The sequence below is a fragment of the Cherax quadricarinatus genome, chromosome 19 (genome assembly GCF_038502225.1).
Source record: "Cherax quadricarinatus isolate ZL_2023a chromosome 19, ASM3850222v1, whole genome shotgun sequence".
Classification (NCBI taxonomy): Eukaryota; Metazoa; Arthropoda; class Malacostraca; order Decapoda; family Parastacidae; genus Cherax; species Cherax quadricarinatus.
The window spans coordinates 44,494,034-44,511,920 of record NC_091310.1 but is presented as its reverse complement, the minus strand read 5'-3'; the positions used below and the strand labels follow the sequence as shown (position 1 = coordinate 44,511,920).

At 46.5% G+C, this 17,887-nt stretch overlaps 1 protein-coding gene across 1 annotated transcript in view; it reads left to right on the top strand.

Annotated features, from left to right (window-relative positions):
- Positions 1-14,750, top strand: part of LOC128688382 (DNA-binding protein inhibitor ID-4-like) — a 48,091-nt gene extending 33,341 nt beyond the window's left edge. Inside the window, exon 2 of the mRNA XM_070086775.1 lies at positions 8,146-14,750. Coding sequence (XP_069942876.1) covers positions 8,146-8,220 — 75 coding nt within the window. The 3' untranslated portion in view covers positions 8,221-14,750. The remainder of the gene's footprint in view (positions 1-8,145) is intronic.
- Positions 14,751-17,887: the final 3,137 nt, after the last annotated feature.

Here is a 17,887-nt window from a genome sequence, read left to right as displayed (position 1 = left end):
GGGAGGGAGGTGGCAGTGATGGGAGGAACGAGGTGAGGGAGGTGGCAGTGATAGGAGGAACGAGGTGAGGGAGGTGGCAGTGAGCTGAGGAATGAGGTGAGGGTGAGGAAGGTGGCGTTGAGCTGAGGGACGAGGTGAGGGAGGTGACAGCGAGGGGAGGAACGAGGTGGCGGATGTGGCAGTGAGCTGAGGAACGAGGTGAGGGAGGTGGCAGTGAGCTGAGGAACGAGGTGAGGGTGAGGAAGGTGGCATTGAGCTGAGGAACGAGGTGAGGGAGGTGACAGTGAGGGGAGGAACGAGGTGACGGAGGTGGCAGTAAGCTGAGGAACGAGGTGAGGGAGGTGGCAGTGAGCTGAGGAACGAGGTGAGGGAGGTGGCAGTGATGGAACAGGGGGGTGAGGGTCGTAGTGATGGGTCAGGGAGGTGAGGGAAGTAGCAGGGAGGTTGGCAGGGAGTGAAGGAGGTAGCAGTGAGAGCCAGAGGGGTGAGGGAGGTAGCAGTGAGGGCCAGAGGGGTGAGGGAGGTAGCAGTGAGGGCCAGAGGGGTGAGGGAGGTGGCAGGGGGGTGAGGGAGGGGCAGGGAGTGAGTGCATCACAGCTGGGCTGTGATCTTACTCTGATTATTGGGACATGTGGCACCCAGCGGTGCTAAGGGAGGGTGAGGAGGGGGGCGGACACGGTTATGGAGGAAGGGAGAGGGACAGGGAGGGAAGATAAACTAAGGAGGAAAAAACAGTGACGGAGGAAGTGGGAAGGAGGGAGGCAGAAATGACCAGCAGTGGAGAATAACATGACGTTCAATGATGATAAGTTCCAGTATGTACTAGAGAGAGATATATACATAATATATATACCTGGAAAGTACTTGACAGCCTGGTTCCCAATGTGCACACTGCCATAATAAGATACTGGGAGTGAGGGATATGGGACGAAGTGTAAAATAAACCCGGTGAAAGGCAGAGGCGCCGTGGGCATCTGTGGCCCTAGACTATTCAATATCTTACCAAAATATCAGAAACACTGCTGGGATAAGTGTAGAGTTCTTCCTCTTTGTAGAGTCTATCAGTGAGGGAGTTGGTGCTGAGCTGGTAACCTGATACCTTCTGCCACTGTCCACCTAGCAGTAAACAGGTACCTGGGTGCGAGTCACCTGACACCTGCTGCCACGGTTCATCTAGCGCTGGAAGAGTGAGAAAGATTGCATTGGAACAGTGAGAGAGTACTAGAAGAAAGAGTGATGCGAACATTCCGATGAGAGATAGATAGATAGATAGAGAGAGAGAGAGAGAGAGAGAGAGAGAGAGAGAGAGAGAGAGAGAGAGAGAGAGAGAGAGAGAGAGAGAGAGAGCAAGGAGTTTGGCATCTCAGGTTGTGTATTGATCTCTGAGGCCACAGCCCACATCTCACCATTCAGTGTGAGTCAGTGTAAATACTGTTTAGGAATCCTCATTCAGTGTAAACTCTGTTTAGGAATTCTCTTCCACTGTCTTGTATGTCTTTTATGTACACTTCTGCAAGACTGAGGAACTCATTACTTCAGATAAAGATTCCCAGCTGCCGCACATTTGTCTAATTCCTCATCTTGTCAGTATGGTATGCCATTACTCTAACTTCTACCCAGTGCTTCCTCATAAAATGCGAGCACCAACAGTTTAACTGGTCAGGGGCTGGGCCACTTAACGGACGGAATATCGAGCCTCCACCACTGCTTAGGCTGAATGGCCCACATGGGTTTAGCGCTAAATGGAAAATAGATCAAATGAGTTCCTGGAACGTGCTTCCAACAACCTACCTCCACCACTCTAGCCGATCCTCTCAGAGTCAACCCATTAGTCGCACCTCCAACAACCTACCTCCACCATTAGCTGATCCTCTCAGAGTCAACCCATTAGTCGCACCTCCAACAACCTACCTCCACCATTAGCTGATCCTCTCAGAGTCTTATACACAACCCTCCCTTCTCTTGTTAGCCCAGGAGCAGGATTGACTTGCTTTAAACCCATGCTGCCCTGGATTGTGCAATTATTGCGATCCCATGTGATTGTCAGTCTTTCTTCTTAGGGCCTATTCGGAGATTTTGATGTGTGAAGTAGCGCTATTGGCCTATGATTTTTAATGACTAGGATGACACTTGTGTCCAGACTCCCTTGCCATAGAACACTGAAGGCCAGAGATAATGGCTTGTTCCATTTTTTTGTGAATATGGAGTTTCACGAGTCTGGGCCTGGGACAGAATGCATGAGAATGTAATCAATAGAAGAATGATACACTCGTGCAACATTTGGGAATCTTTGTTGAGGAAACGTTTCGTCAGCCAGTGGATGGCGAAACGTTTGGAGTCTGGAGTAATCAGTCCTTGAGGGACCGATTACTCCAAACTCCTCTTCTTCCACCGGTTTCCTTTGTATTGAACTGATGAAGCCACTGGCTGGCGAAACGTTTCCTCAATAAAGAGATTCCCAAATGTTGCACGAGTGTATCATTCTTCAACTTGTGAGGTTTCTAGATCATTTATCACGTGTAATCAATGGCTGCAAAATCAACTTAGGATACGTCAGACATCGTGAAGATGTGGGATGTGCTTTGAGTCTCACTCATAAAAACTCAGAAGAATCTCATGTGTATGGAGTGATGAATGGGTTTGTAGATGAATGGTTTACTGGACACAGTCAGTGACTTGAGCTTACGCACATGTGGCATATCTTAAGGTAAGCATTATTTACAAACACTGGTTTAGCGTTAGTAAATGAGGTGTTGAGGTGGTGGTAGGCTTGTGTGTGTGCACGCACCTATATGTGGTTGCACGGGTCGATTCACAGCTCCTGGTCCCACAGTATGTGTGTGTGTGCCCACCTTAATTGTGATTGCAGGGGTTGAGTCATAGCTCCTGGCTTCTCCTCTTCACTGGTTGCTACTAGGTCTACTCTCTCCCTATTCCATGAGCTTGATCATACCTCTTCTTAAAACTATGTATGGGTCCTGCCTCCACTACGTCACTTTCCAGATTGTTCCACTTCCAGACAACTCTATGGCTGAAGAAGTACTTCTTAACATCCATGCGACTAATCTGAGTTTTCATCTTTCAGTTGTGACCCCTTGTTGCTGTGTCCCATCTCTGAAACATTCTGTCCCTATCCACGTTGTCCATTGCTCTCAGTATTTTATATGTTGTTATCATGTACCCACCCCCATGCCTCTTGTCCTCCACAGTGTTGTCAGGTTGAGCTCCCCTAACCTCTCCTCCTAGGACAAACTCATCAGCTCCGGGATTAGTGTTGTTGTAAACCTTTGCACTTTTTCTAATTTCTTGACGTGTTTGACCAGGTGTGGGTTCCATACTAGTGCTGCATACTCCAATATGGGCCTGACGTACATGGTGTACATTGTCGTGAATGACTCCTTACTTAGATGTCGAAACGCTATTCTCAGGTTTGCCAGGCGCCTATATGCTGCAGCAGTTATTTGGTTGATGTGCGCTTCAGGAGATGTGCTCGGTATCATGCTCACCCCAAGATCCTTTTCTCCTTAAGTGAGTTTTGCAGCCTCTGGTCTCTTAGGCTGTACTACGTCTGTGTGTACTCACCTAGTTGTGTGTGTGTGTGTGTGTGTGTGTGTGTGTGTGTGTGTGTGTGTGTGTGTGTGTGTGTGTGTGTGTGTGTGTGTGTGTGTGTGTGTTTGTGTGTGTGTGTGTGTGTACTCACCTAGTTGTGGTTGCAGGGGTCGATTTATAGCTCCTGGCCCTCCTGTGTGTACTCACCTAGTTGTACTCACCTAGTTGAGGTTGCGGGGGTCGAGTCCGAGCTCCTGGCCCCGCCTCTTCACTGATCGCTACTAGGTCACTCTCCCTGAGCCGTGAGCTTTATCATACCTCTGCTTAAAGCTATGTATGGATCCTGCCTCCACTACATCGCTTCCCAAACTATTCCACTTACTGACTACTCTGTGGCTGAAGAAATACTTCCTAACATCCCTGTGATTCATCTGTGTCTTCAGCTTCCAACTGTGTCCCCTTGTTACTGTGTCCAATCTCTGGAACATCCTGTCTTTGTCCACCTTGTCAATTCCTCTCAGTATTTTGTATGTCGTTATCATGTCCCCCCTATCTCTCCTGTCCTCCAGTGTCGTCAGGTTGATTTCCCTTAACCTCTCCTCGTAGGACATACCTCTTAGCTCTGGGACTAGTCTTGTTGCAAACCTTTGCACTTTCTCTAGTTTCTTCACGTGCTTGGCTAGGTGTGGGTTCCAAACTGGTGCCGCATACTCCAATATGGGCCTAACGTACACGGTGAACAGGGTCCTGAATGATTCCTTATTAAGATGTCGGAATGCTGTTCTGAGGTTTGCTAGGCGCCCATATGCTGCAGCAGTTATTTGGTTGATGTGCGCTTCAGGAGATGTGCCTGGTGTTATACTCACCCCAAGATCTTTTTCCTTGAGTGAGGTTTGTAGTCTCTGACCCCCTAGACTGTACTCCGTCTGCGGCCTTCTTTGCCCTTCCCCAATCTTCATGACTTTGCACTTGGTGGGATTGAACTCCAGGAGCCAATTGCTGGACCAGGTCTGCAGCCTGTCCAGATCCCTTTGTAGTTCTGCCTGGTCTTCGATCGAGTGAATTCTTTTCATCAACTTCACGTCATCTGCAAACAGGGACACCTCAGAGTCTATTCCTTCCGTCATGTCGTTCACAAATACCAGAAACAGCACTGGTCCTAGGACTGACCCCTGCGGGACCCCGCTGGTCACAGGTGCCCACTCTGACACCTCGCCACGTACCATGACTCGCTGCTGTCTTCCTGACAAGTATTCCCTGATCCATTGTAGTGCCTTCCCTGTTATCCCTGCTTGGTCCTCCAGTTTTTGCACCAATCTCTTGTGTGGAACTGTGTCAAACGCCTTCTTGCAGTCCAAGAAAATGCAATCCACCCACCCCTCTCTCTCTTGTCTTACTGCTGTCACCATGTCATAGAACTCCAGTAGGTTTGTGTGTGTGTGTGTGTGTGTGTGTGTGTGTACTCACCTAGTTGAGGTTGCGGGGGTCGAGTCCGAGCTCCTGGCCCCGCCTCTTCACTGATCGCTACTAGGTCACTCTCCCTGAGCCGTGAGCTTTATCATACCTCTGCTTAAAGCTATGTATGGATCCTGCCTCCACTACATCGCTTCCCAAACTATTCCACTTACTGACTACTCTGTGGCTGAAGAAATACTTCCTAACATCCCTGTGATTCATCTGTGTCTTCAGCTTCCAACTGTGTCCCCTTGTTACTGTGTCCAATCTCTGGAACATCCTGTCTTTGTCCACCTTGTCAATTCCTCTCAGTATTTTGTATGTCGTTATCATGTCCCCCCTATCTCTCCTGTCCTCCAGTGTCGTCAGGTTGATTTCCCTTAACCTCTCCTCCTGTGTGTGTGTGTGTGTGTACTCACCTAATTGTACTCACCTAATTGTGGTTGCAGGGGTCGAGACTCAGCTCCTGGCCCCGCCTCTTCACTGATCGCTACTGGATCCTCTCTCTCTCTGCTTCCTGAGCTTTGTCATACCTCTTCTTAAAACTATGTATGGTTCCTGCCTCCACTACTTCACTTGCTAGGCTATTCCACTTGCTGACAACTCTATGACTGAAGAAATACTTCCTAACGTCCCTGTGACTCGTCTGAGTCTTCAGCTTCCAGTTGTGACCCCTTGTCCCTGTGTCCCCTCTCTGGAACATCCTATCTCTGTCCACCTTGTCTATTCCCCGCAGTATCTTGTATGTCGTTATCATGTCTCCCCTGACCCTTCTGTCCTCCAGTGTCGTCAGTCCGATTTCCCTTAACCTTTCCTCGTACGACATTCCCTTGAGCTCTGGGACTAGCCTTGTTGCAAACCTTTGTACTTTCTCTAACTTCTTGACGTGCTTGACCAGGTGTGGGTTCCAGACTGGTGCTGCATACTCCAGTATGGGCCTAACATACACTGTGTACAGTGTCTTGAACGATTCCTGTGTGTGTGTGTGTGTGTGTGTGTGTGTGTATGTGTGTGTGAGAGAGAGGAGGGACCTGAGGATGATAGTCATTGAGATGGTGGTAGGCTGGTGTGTACCAGGGATCAGTGAGGAAGCTGAGGATGATAGTTGTTGAGGTGGTGGTAGGCTGGTGTGTACCAGGGATCAGTGAGGAAGCTGAGGATGATAGTTGTTGAGGTGGTGGTAGGCTGGTGTGTACCAGGGATCAGTGAGGAAGCTGAGGATGATAGTTGTTGAGGTGGTGGTAGGCTGGTGTGTACCAGGGATCAGTGAGGAAGCTGAGGATGATAGTTGTTGAGGTGGTGGTAGGCTGGTGTGTACCAGGAATCAGTGAGGAAGCTGAGGATGATAGTTGTTGAGGTGGTGGTAGGCTGGTGTGTACCAGGGATCAGTGAGGAAGCTGAGGATGATAGTTGTTGAGGTGGTGGTAGGCTGTGCAAGGGGAGGTACACAGCGACCACTATCCCGTGCACGTCACCAGCTCTCACATTCTCTGTAATAGGGAAGAACTTGTAAGTCGTAGTCACTTATCTTTTTCTGGCACACTGTACGGTGCTCAGGTAGTGTTGTTGGGTTGCCCGTGGATGGTTGGTTGTCTTTGATGGTACAAGGATCATTCATGGCTGACTGCTGACTTATGGGTGAGTGGACCTGCTGCGGCGTCGCGTGTGGCGGAAGTTTAAATGTCAGGCGGCCAATGCTCTTGTTTTTATTTACTTTAATTAATGATTTGCTAGCATGAAATTTCGTACATGTGGAATAAGTCTTTCAGGATGCCTGAAGGTGATTGACTCACCATCTGAACTTGAATTTGCTCTGGTGTTGCAATCTGGTGACTTGAGACCTAACCATGTCTGCAGACACCCTCATAGGCTGGGAATGTGCTTTTACGAAACCATAAGAGTTAGCTTGTATTCACAGTCACATCTGTTCTTGCTACAGTTCCTCTGTACCTGCCTTTTCTCTTTTGTTTGTTGAATACCTTTCATGTGTGGGAGTTGTTTCAGCATCACAAGAGAAGCTACGGGATGCTAATATACCTTAATTACACATGCGGAGGGAATGTTATGCCTGGAGGATTTATGAATGGCTGGGGAGGGAACGTATCAGGGAACTACCAACAGTGTGCGTGCCATTATCTCTGTGTTTATGTACTTCATTGTATGTATTTTTCTTCTTTCCAAGTTGCAGTTATCCACATTTATTCACGTTTTGTCTATCGACTTCTGTGCGGGGGATTTGCAAGTACCAGCAATAACGTTAATCAAATGCATAATGTTGCAGGGCTCGGGGAGGCATTAGTGTTCTCGTTATCAGCAAGAATATTCATCACAGTGATTCCACATTAACTTCTGCTGACACAAGTCAAGTCATGGATGAATGGTACCCAAGCGGACATGGCGGAAATACCAAAAAAAAAAAAAGTGGAACAAAGGGAATTCTAAAGTCGGAGGTGTCATACAGTGCCTGGATAACGTAGAAAGGGGGGGGGGGGAACCTCAGTTTCTTGGATGAAGAGCGCTCACCAACATCTAGGCAACTTCTCTTGAAACAAAAAATATAGGACTGCTACTCGGCGTTGTACAAATTAAAAAAAAAATAACTAAACGAAACGAAATCCATTTAACGTTTCTCCAGCCAAAAGTCCTGGAGCGTCTTTGTCCACACTGGGCTGGAGTGTAACACGACTCACTATTAAGTAATGATTGCCTCACACATGCTGCACTAACAAAATTAATGTACTACTTTCGTTAAAATATCTCAAAATAAGAATTACTTATTCTAGGTTGTACATCGGAAGATGCAAACTAATGCGTGGGCTCCCTCACGTTGTGGTGGCAGACTTTAACCCAGACTAACACCAGTTAGTTACACCTGATTAATATTGTGCAATTACATATGCCTTATTGTATATAATATCCTATTATTCATAACAAAACACCTGTTTTATTGTATATACGTGTTTTATTTTGTATGGCAAATAAGTGCTTCTGTATTCCAAACATGTTTTGTGTTGTGTGAGGAACGTGTCTCGCTACCAGTGGACGGAACATCCAGCCTCCACAACTCTAGTGAATGACCCACACAAATTTATTGTTTCGTATAATCAGTTATACTAATGAATAATTCTTTCTTTGTGACAGATGCGAAGGGACGTGACTAAAACCAGCAGCAGACTGAATGGACCAATATCACACACACTGCCGGGCAGCACGTGAGCCTTCAGCCCTCTCTCCACACACCCCAGCCCTCTCCACCCACACAGTTTGCATTTTCACCTCTCCAAGGGATCCCTGCTTCATCAACAGCTGCACCAGCAGCACCAACAGCTGTAGCAGTAGCAGCAACAGCTGCACCAGTAGCAGAACCAACAATTGCAGTAGTAGCAGCACCTTCATTGCAGCAAGTGCTGCAGCAGCAGGCAGGCCTGGACTATTTCTCGGTGATGAGGGAACCTTGCTTGCGTCTGTAAAAAAACAAGATTTTTTTTTCTTAGTGTTGCCAGATCACTGGGACCAAAATATTGGCGACAGTAGGCTGGCGTCCACTGTCAGCCACCAGGCTGGCGTCCACTGTCAGCCACCAGGCTGGCGTCCACTGTCAGCCACCAGGCTGACATAGAAGTGCTGCGCTGGCGTGTGTTTATTGCCCCCCAGTCCCCCATACCACCCCTGGGTGATTGCATTAAGTACTCTCAGGAATTCAGTCAGTGTGTCTCATCGTATGGGCCATTGACTGACTGTCCTCAAGTCAATGCTTATTGAACATTCCCAGTTTTAAAAACAAAATGTGAAGGTGTTACAAATATGCAAAAGGCTGAAATAATGTTAGGTTGTCAGGAAGTGCAGAAAGACACAGTAACCCCCGCCAATGTACCCAGCTGATGTTGTTGTTGTTCCTGCACTTTTTATGTTAGTTACAATGGTCGTTGTGGACACACTCGACCTGTCATCTCTCTTGTATGTTCCTCTACTTTATTAGTTTAGCTTCTTGAAGCTCCTTTACATTTGTGTGGCCACGGTGATCTTGGAGTTCCCGCACTGATCCTGTGTGTGTGTGTGTGTGTGTGTGTGTGTGTGTGTGTGTGTGTGTGTGTGTGTGTGTGTGTTGTAACTCAGCAGCGCAGCTGACGTGTTAATTTGGAAACATTTCGCTAACAAATGTACTCACCAAGCTGTGTTTGTGGGGGCCGAGTCACAGCCTCTCACTGTATGCTTGGTATTAAAATTCAGGTAATAGAATGTTGGGTAAAATTCGTCTCCATCCTCGCCAGTCCCCTTCTCCCAGACGTCTGCCGGTCCCCTTATCCCAGACGTCTGCCGGTCCCCTTATCCCAGACGTCTGCCAGTCCCCTTCTCCCAGACGTCTGCCAGTCCCCTTCTCCCAGACGTCTGCCGGTCCCCTTATCCCAGACGTCTGCCAGTCCCCTTATCCCAGACGTCTGCCAGTCTCCCCTCCTTTCCTCTTCACTAACCATCTGCCAATCCTCGCCTCCATCTGCCCCTTCCTGGCTACTCAGCAACACATGGCCCACAACTGTCTGCTGCTTCTGTCAGCCACAACACTACACCTGGCCAGGTGACACCTATTTCTGGCCACTCTTGGACACTTTGAATTCTCCCTAAAACAATACCCGCGTGTTCACTACAACGCCTTCGTGCTCACTACAACACCTGCATGCTCACTACAACACCTTCGTGCGCAGTACAACACCTGCGTGATCACTACAACACCTGCGTGATCACTACAACACCTGCGTGATCACTACAACACCTGCATGCTCACTACAGCACCTGCGTGCGCAGTAGTGCAACACCTGCGTGCTCACTACAACATCGGCGTGCTCACCACAACACTTACATGCTCACCACAACACTTACATGCTCACCACAACACCTGCAACACTTGATGCATCTTTTGTTATTCTTCCAACACACTATTACCATAATACATGTTTTGTTATTCAACCACACGGGAAACTGTTAGGTTTTTTAGGGGGGACAAAGGCGTCAGTATCCACTCTCGTCACCACGATACACAAAATTAGTCTTTTATTTTTCTTGATATCTTTACAAGCATTAGCACTGGTCGACGTTGCCCAGCGGTGAGAGTAGCGACTCTCATTGCTGAGGTCCAGGTAATAAACCCTGGGCATTAACATAACATTTACAAGCATTGTAAGACTTTTTTTTAATTCTGTGTAAAACCTTAGTAGGTACCTGGCTGACTTCTCCAGGTAGATAATCTTTTGATGGATTAATATCTGCTTGACTGTGTTGTGTCATGACTGGTGTTGGTACTGATGTCTGTGACACGCTTCTAGTGACTGTGTTGTGTCATGACTGGTGTTGGTACTGATGTCTGTGACACGCTTCTAGTGACTGTGTTGTGTCATGACTGGTGTTGGTACTGATGCCTGTGACACGCTTCTAGTGACTGTGTTGTGTCATGACTGGTGTTGGTACTGATGTCTGTGACACACTTCTAGTGACTGTTGTGTCATGACTGGTGTTGATACTGATGTCTGTGACACACTTCTAGTGACTGTTGTGTCATGACTGGTGGTTGTACTGATGCTTCTGTCACTGCTAGTGACTGTCGTAATATGACAGTCATTAGGTGTGTGTTTGCCTCTAGGCGACAACAGGTAGCAGGTGACCTGCCTCTCCTTTTTCCCCTACACCCAGGATTCGAAACCTGGATGTATGTGGTTGTGAGCCGAACGCTGTAAAGTCAAGAGCTACGAGACACGGGTTGCTTGCTGCCTACTGACAACATATGGGCACCTTCTGCTTCCTTCACCCACCACATACAACATATGGGAACTTGCTTTTTCTTATCCCTCACTGTACGACACATGGGGGACTAATAAACCATTCTGGAAGCTAGAGGCAGGAGGCCATATGGTTGCCAACTGGCGGGTTGGAGGTGGTGGTGGTGGTGACGGTGGTAGTAGTAGTGACGGTGGTGGTGACGGTGGTAGTGGTAGTGACGGTGGTGGTGACGGTGGTAGTGGTAGTGACGGTGGTGGTGGAGGTGATGAAGGTGGTGTGGACAGCCCAGAAGGTTCACACTGCGTGAGGTACCTAAACTCCGTTGTTGTTAATTTGTTATGTAAAAATCAGCTGTCGCGGGCCATAATCAGCTGTCGCGGACCATAATCAGCTGTCGCAGGATGTAATCAGCTGTCGTGGGTTGTAATCAGCTGTCGCGGGATGTAATCAGCTGTCGCGGGTCGTAATCAGCTGTCGCGGGATGTAATCAGATGTTACGGATCATAACCAGATACTGACTCTTAATGACTCAGTAAGAGTATCATGAAAAACTATATCAGTGCTTAAATATTTGTGACCTTGACTCAAGGTGTGTGTGTGTGTGTGTGTGTGTGTGTGTGTGTGTGTGTGTGTGTGTGTGTGTGTGTGTGTGTGTGTGTGTGTGTGTGTGGGTTAGAGAGAAACATGCAGTTACTAGAAGGAGGAGGGAAGGGAGTGACCCCTTCACGATAGTGAAGGGGAAACAGAACCTCCCTAACATATCCCCAGATGTACGACTCCTACGGGTTTAACTCTTCCCCTTGAGTGCACTCCAAGAACACTGCCTCCCAAGGTAACACTTACTTATTATTACACCAAAGAACATTTTCTCTAATATATATATTTTTTCTGTATTTAGATATAAAAAATTGCATTGTAAGATATTATTGTGTGGTATCATATAAATGCAATGTGTATATAATGTTTATTTTAAGGTCAGTGTTGAGAGAGTGATGGAGGCTCTGTTGTCACCCAGCCGTTCCTCATGCCGTTCACACGTTCCTCATGCTGTTCACACGTTCCTCATACCATACACACTGCCCTCATACCGTACACACTACCCTCATAAAGTACACACTGCCCTCATACCGTACACACTACCCTCATAAAGTACACACTGCCCTCATACCATACACTGCCTTCATACCGTACACACTACCCTCATAAAGTACACACTACCCTCATACCGTATACACTGCCCTCATAAAGTACACACTACCCTCATAAAGTACACACTACCCTCATAAAGTACACACTACCCTCATACCGTACACACTGCCCTCATACCATACACTGCCCTCATACCGTACACACTACCCTCATACCGTACACACTATCCTCATACCGTACACACTGCCCTCATACCATACACTGCCCTCATACCGCACACACTACCTTCATACCGTACACACTACCCTCATACCGTATACACTGCCCTCATACCATACACTGCCCTCATACCGTACACACTACCCTCATAAAGTACACACTACCCTCATACCATACACTGCCCTCATACCGTACACACTACCCTCATAAAGTACACACTACCCTCTTACCATACACTGCCCTCATACCGTACACACTACCCTCATAAAGTACACACTACCCTCATACCATACACTGCCCTCATACCGTACACTCTACCCTCATACCGTATACACTGCCCTCATACCATACACTGCCCTCATACCGTACACACTACCCTCATAAAGTACACACTACCCTCATACCGTACACATTGCCCTCATACCATACACTGCCCTCATACCGTACACACTACCCTCATAAAGTACACACTGCCCTCATACCATACACTGCCCTCATACCGTACACACTACCCTCAAAGTACACACTACCCTCATACCATACACTACCCTCATACCATACACTGCCCTCATACCATAAACACTGCCCTCATACAGTACACACTGCCCTCATACCGTGTACACTGCCATCATACCATACACACTGCCCTCATACCATACACGCTGCCCTCATACCGTACACACACTGCCATCACACCATGCACACTGCCCTCATACCATACACGCTGCCCTCATACCATGCACACTGCCCTCATACCGTTCACACTGCCATCATACCATACACACTGCCCTCATACCATACACACTGCCATCATACCATACACACTGCCCTCATACCATACACTGCCATACCATACACACTGCCCTCATACCATACACACTGCCCTCATACCATACACACTGCCCTCATACCCTACACACTGCCCTCATACCGTGCACACTGCCCTCATACAATACACACTGCCATCATACCATACACACTGCCCTCATACCATACACACTGCCATCATACCATACACACTGCCCTCATACCATACACACTGCCCTCATACCATACACACTGCCCTCACACCGTGCACACTGCCCTCATACCATACACACTGCCCTCATACCATACACACTGCCCTCATACCATACACACTGCCCTCATACCGTGCACACTGCCCTCATACCATACACACTGCCCTCATACCATACACACTGCCATCATACCATACCCACTGCCTTCATATCATACACACTGCCATCATACAGTAATTTGGTTACTTGCGGTTAATTAATGTTATGTTTATGAACACTTAAGTTAACCTGAGATAACTTACATAAACATTGCTTAGATCACGCTAAAACTGAGGCGCTTTAATCTGTTAGGAAACAAACGGTGAGGTTTGAGGTGGGTTCCTTTAACAGTGTGAATGTTGTGGCATCACTGTTAACAGTGTGGATGTTGTGGCATCACTGTTAACTGTGGATGTTGTGGCATCACTGTTAACAGTGTGGATGTTGTGGCATCACTGTTAACAGTGTGGATGTTGTGGCATCACTGTTAACAGTGTGGATGTTGTGGCATCACTGTTAACAGTGTGAATGTTGTGGCATCACTGTTGTTAACAGTATGAGTGTTGTGGCAACACTGTTGTTAACAGTATAAATGTTGTGGCAACACTGTCGTGGTTACCACCCACATGTTATTTGTAGGTGTTGAGTAACGTCACAGCTGGCGGCCATGTGACACCTGTGAACAGTAACGTCATTGTTTCACCAAAGTAACGTCACTGTAACACTGAAGTAACATCAGTGTTACACCAAAGTAACGTCACTGTAACACTGAAGTAACATCAGTGTTACACCAAAGTAACGTCACTGGAACACTGAAGTTACATCACTAAGTCTTGCAAACTTAAGTCTCCCCTATGAACTTATTTTCCTCTACCACAATTCAACATCTTCACTCAATCAGCGTGACTTGCAAAATAAAATAAAACGTACAGTTTTTAGTATTAATTTTTATAACTCAGAAGACTATAATGAAAACCATTTGTGGCATTTTTACAAGTTAAATTTCACATAATCAAATTGTTCGATACTAGAAATTTTAAAAATAATCTTCAAAGACTGGTAAGTACACGCTATGTGAACAAGACAATTTCCCCATGGAAAATTGGTTCATTGGGCAACACTGGTGCCTATAAATTATAGTATTACTTTTAGGTATTACCCGTGCACTGTGTTATTATCCTAGATATTACCTGTGCACTGTGCTAGTCCACGTAAGTTTGAGATGTTCACACATATAGTGAGGGAAGCGTCGTCTCGCTGGACGAATATTGTTACTAGAACACCCTGGCCAGTTCTACTCTCACCCATATATATATATATATGGGTGTGCTGTACATGCATACGCTGAAATATTTCGAAGCAGAGCTGGCCAGAGTTCGCTTTCAGTTCTCGCTAAGCAGTAGTGTTAAGTGCACTCATATGGCAGAAATAAAATCAGTAGAATAAGTTATATATATTGATTCGATTTATAAATGTTTCACTTCCGCTATTTTACAAATCTCTCTTTTAGAACAAATGTTTAATAAATTGTGTTTATTTAAAAAAATATATATTGATTCTTTTATACAAATCCTTTGTGTGTGAGTGAGGAATTGTGAGTATTGTGTGTCAAATTATGGGTGATAACCCCAGGAGAGGCTTGTTAAACTGATCATGGGGAGACCCATGACCACTGATCATGGGAGACCCATGACCACTGATTATGGGGAGACCCATGAACACTGATCATGGGGAGACCCATGATCAAGAGCCGTTCAACGTTAAGGCATCTTCCTGAGACCCACCAGGCTGAGAGTGGGTACACAAGACTACAACAGTGTCTCCATTGTTGTAGTCATCTGTATTCGACTGAGATATGTAACACTTATAGGACTGTAGAAGCATTTCCTCTGATGCTTAGCACTCCTAGGACTGCAGAAGTAGTTCCGAGATAGCACTCTTAGGGTAGAGAAAAACCCGCAGCAAGTTCCATATTTCACCAATTTCCAGTGATCCTGACAACACTGCTAGACTTCTCCAAGAGGCCAACCTCAGTGTCACCACCATCACGTCTACCACTACCACAGACATCACCTGAGCCTACGACGGCGGCTTCAACTACACAGGTAAACCTGGAACTGACACCATTTACTGTGGTGACTGCGACAAGGTTTATGGTGGTGAAACAGCCTGATGGTTGGACACACACTGGCGAGCAACCAACACTTTGAAAGGGTATGTCAATCACCGTAACACACGCTTCCGCCTCATGAAATAAGCTGAGGCCAAACTAGTTACTTCGGCAGACAAATGGCAGTGCTTAGATTCAACGCGACTTAGTACGACGAATACCATCACACAGAATATGGGCAGCTGTGATACACTGATTCTCTCGCCTAACTTCTCCATCATCTGCGTGACCTGACGTAAAGTTTCACCTCGCCTTCACCTGCACTGCTGCTATATGGACTGCATGTTTTTTTCCAAGCATTGGTCATAAGGTTTGATAAAGCTTGTTGTCCAAGCGAGAGATCATCTGTTACTAGAGTCCATAATCTGTTTAAGTGTGGTGTTGTAGCAGAAGAGGTGATAACAATATTCTTCTTTCAATGGAACAATGTAGGCGGCTAGTAATGCTAGTTTTAGAGACCTTGCTAACACACGTAACTGGTTGAGTGTCAGGTGTGTGTGTGGTGTAACAGGTGTAGCGGAAGCAGTAATAACAGTGAGGGCGGAGAGGTGATAATTACCTGGACACACCAGCACACTTCCCTGCACTCCTCTATAACACTGACCACCACAACATCTATTTAATAACTTCAGTGTATTATATTCAACATAGTAATACACACATTTTATGATATGTCAGTATTTTATATGCAGGGTGGACCGGAAGACCTCGGTCCCAGGACCAAAAACACCACTGGTCGGATTATCATACGACAGGGGACGGTTGTCCCTGACTATTATAATACCCTGCCTTCTAGGTGCTGAGCTGTGCTTCCCTGTGTGCACATCCCTCTCAAAGGGTGGGAAGAAATGCAGTGTGTCGACACTTGCTGAAAAAACATAAATGCAGAGGACGTCCTCATTTGTACGTTTCATCTAACATATGTACTTGAAGAGACCAGTTTCATAAATCAAGGAGTGCACTGCATTTGCGGGAAGTAGTGTACCGTCAGACCACAGCGCATGTATACTGAAGCTGCCGTAGCTTCTGAATGCACAGCGGAATGCTTGATGATGCAAATAAAACACACTGCGAACTATGATATGTTTATTGTGAAGGCGTCTTGTCAGTCAGAGACCATCAATTCACACAACGGACAAGACCGGGGTTGTGTGAACAGATAAGGACCCAGCTGGGGCGAAACGTCTTCGCCATAAAATACCATAATCCGCAATGTTTGTGTGACTGTATTATTTACTTACTGTCTGTATACTCTGCCATTGTATTACCAGACTTGATGATATCCTCATCGCTATATTGAAGTCCTCCAACTCAGGCAGACACGGTGTATTAAATATGCACGATCCTTTCCGGTGTACACAACCATTCTAATGTACACATTCCACTATGATGTACAAAACACGTTGGCTTAACTGGTATTCTTATCATCAACGTCCAACATCAGAATCTGCAGTGATAGAAGTTTTCACTGCATTAAGAGGCAGTGTCCTTCAGCTGAGTGATTCGTATATAATCAAATTTAGTGATGAACAGAGTTGGTATAAACCTTGGTAATAAATACCGACAAGTTGGTTTAGAAAGACACGTAAGCAAATACTATGACGTATTAGAAAACGTTTCGGTCCTGGGACCTTGATCACTTCTAACATACAGAGGTAGAAAGACATTATATATATAGGCGAAGAGCGAGGTGTGAGTGATTTAAGGTACGCCGGTGTCCTCCACAGACTCCACGGGCATTTGATGAACTTGGATGAGGCACAACTCGTTCTCACCGAACCAGACCTCAGACGCCGACGGTGCCTAGAAACCTCACTAATCGAAGTCACCGACACAATAGAATGTAACACTAGAAACCACAAAATTTAAAAAAACATTAGCATACATAATACTTAAGCAGGCTAAGTACCACCAACCCAACAACACAGGAGTCACACGATCTTATCGTCTACCCTTCCTCATCCCAACATGGCATTCTTCAGGTCACCATGCGTCACTCACACCTCACTTTCCGCCTATATATAATGTCTTTCTACCTCTGTATGTTAGAATGCTGGGCCACCACTTGGAAGGACCCGGGCCGGGAGAATACCGGCGAATCTTTAACAACTGTATGTTAGAAGTGATCAAGGTCCCAGGACCGAAACATTTTCTAATGTCATAGTGTTTGCTTACGTGTCTTTCTAAATGAACAGAGTTAATCAGACAGCTACATATGGGTCGCCTGTTGTAGTGATCACGCTCTCAAGGCCATATGCTGTAGTGGCTACACTCTCAAAGTCATCTATTGCAGTGACCACATTGTTAGGGTCTTCTGTTGCAGTGACTACACTGTCAAAGTCTTATGCTGTAGTGGTTACACTGTCATAGTCATCTGTTGCAATGACCACACTTAGGGGCTTGTCTGTTCCAGTCACCACACTGTTAAGAGTCGTCCTTTTCAGTGATTACACTGTCAAGGTCATTTGCTGCAGTGGCATAATACGACCGTAATAAAGTCACTGGAGGGCGAAAC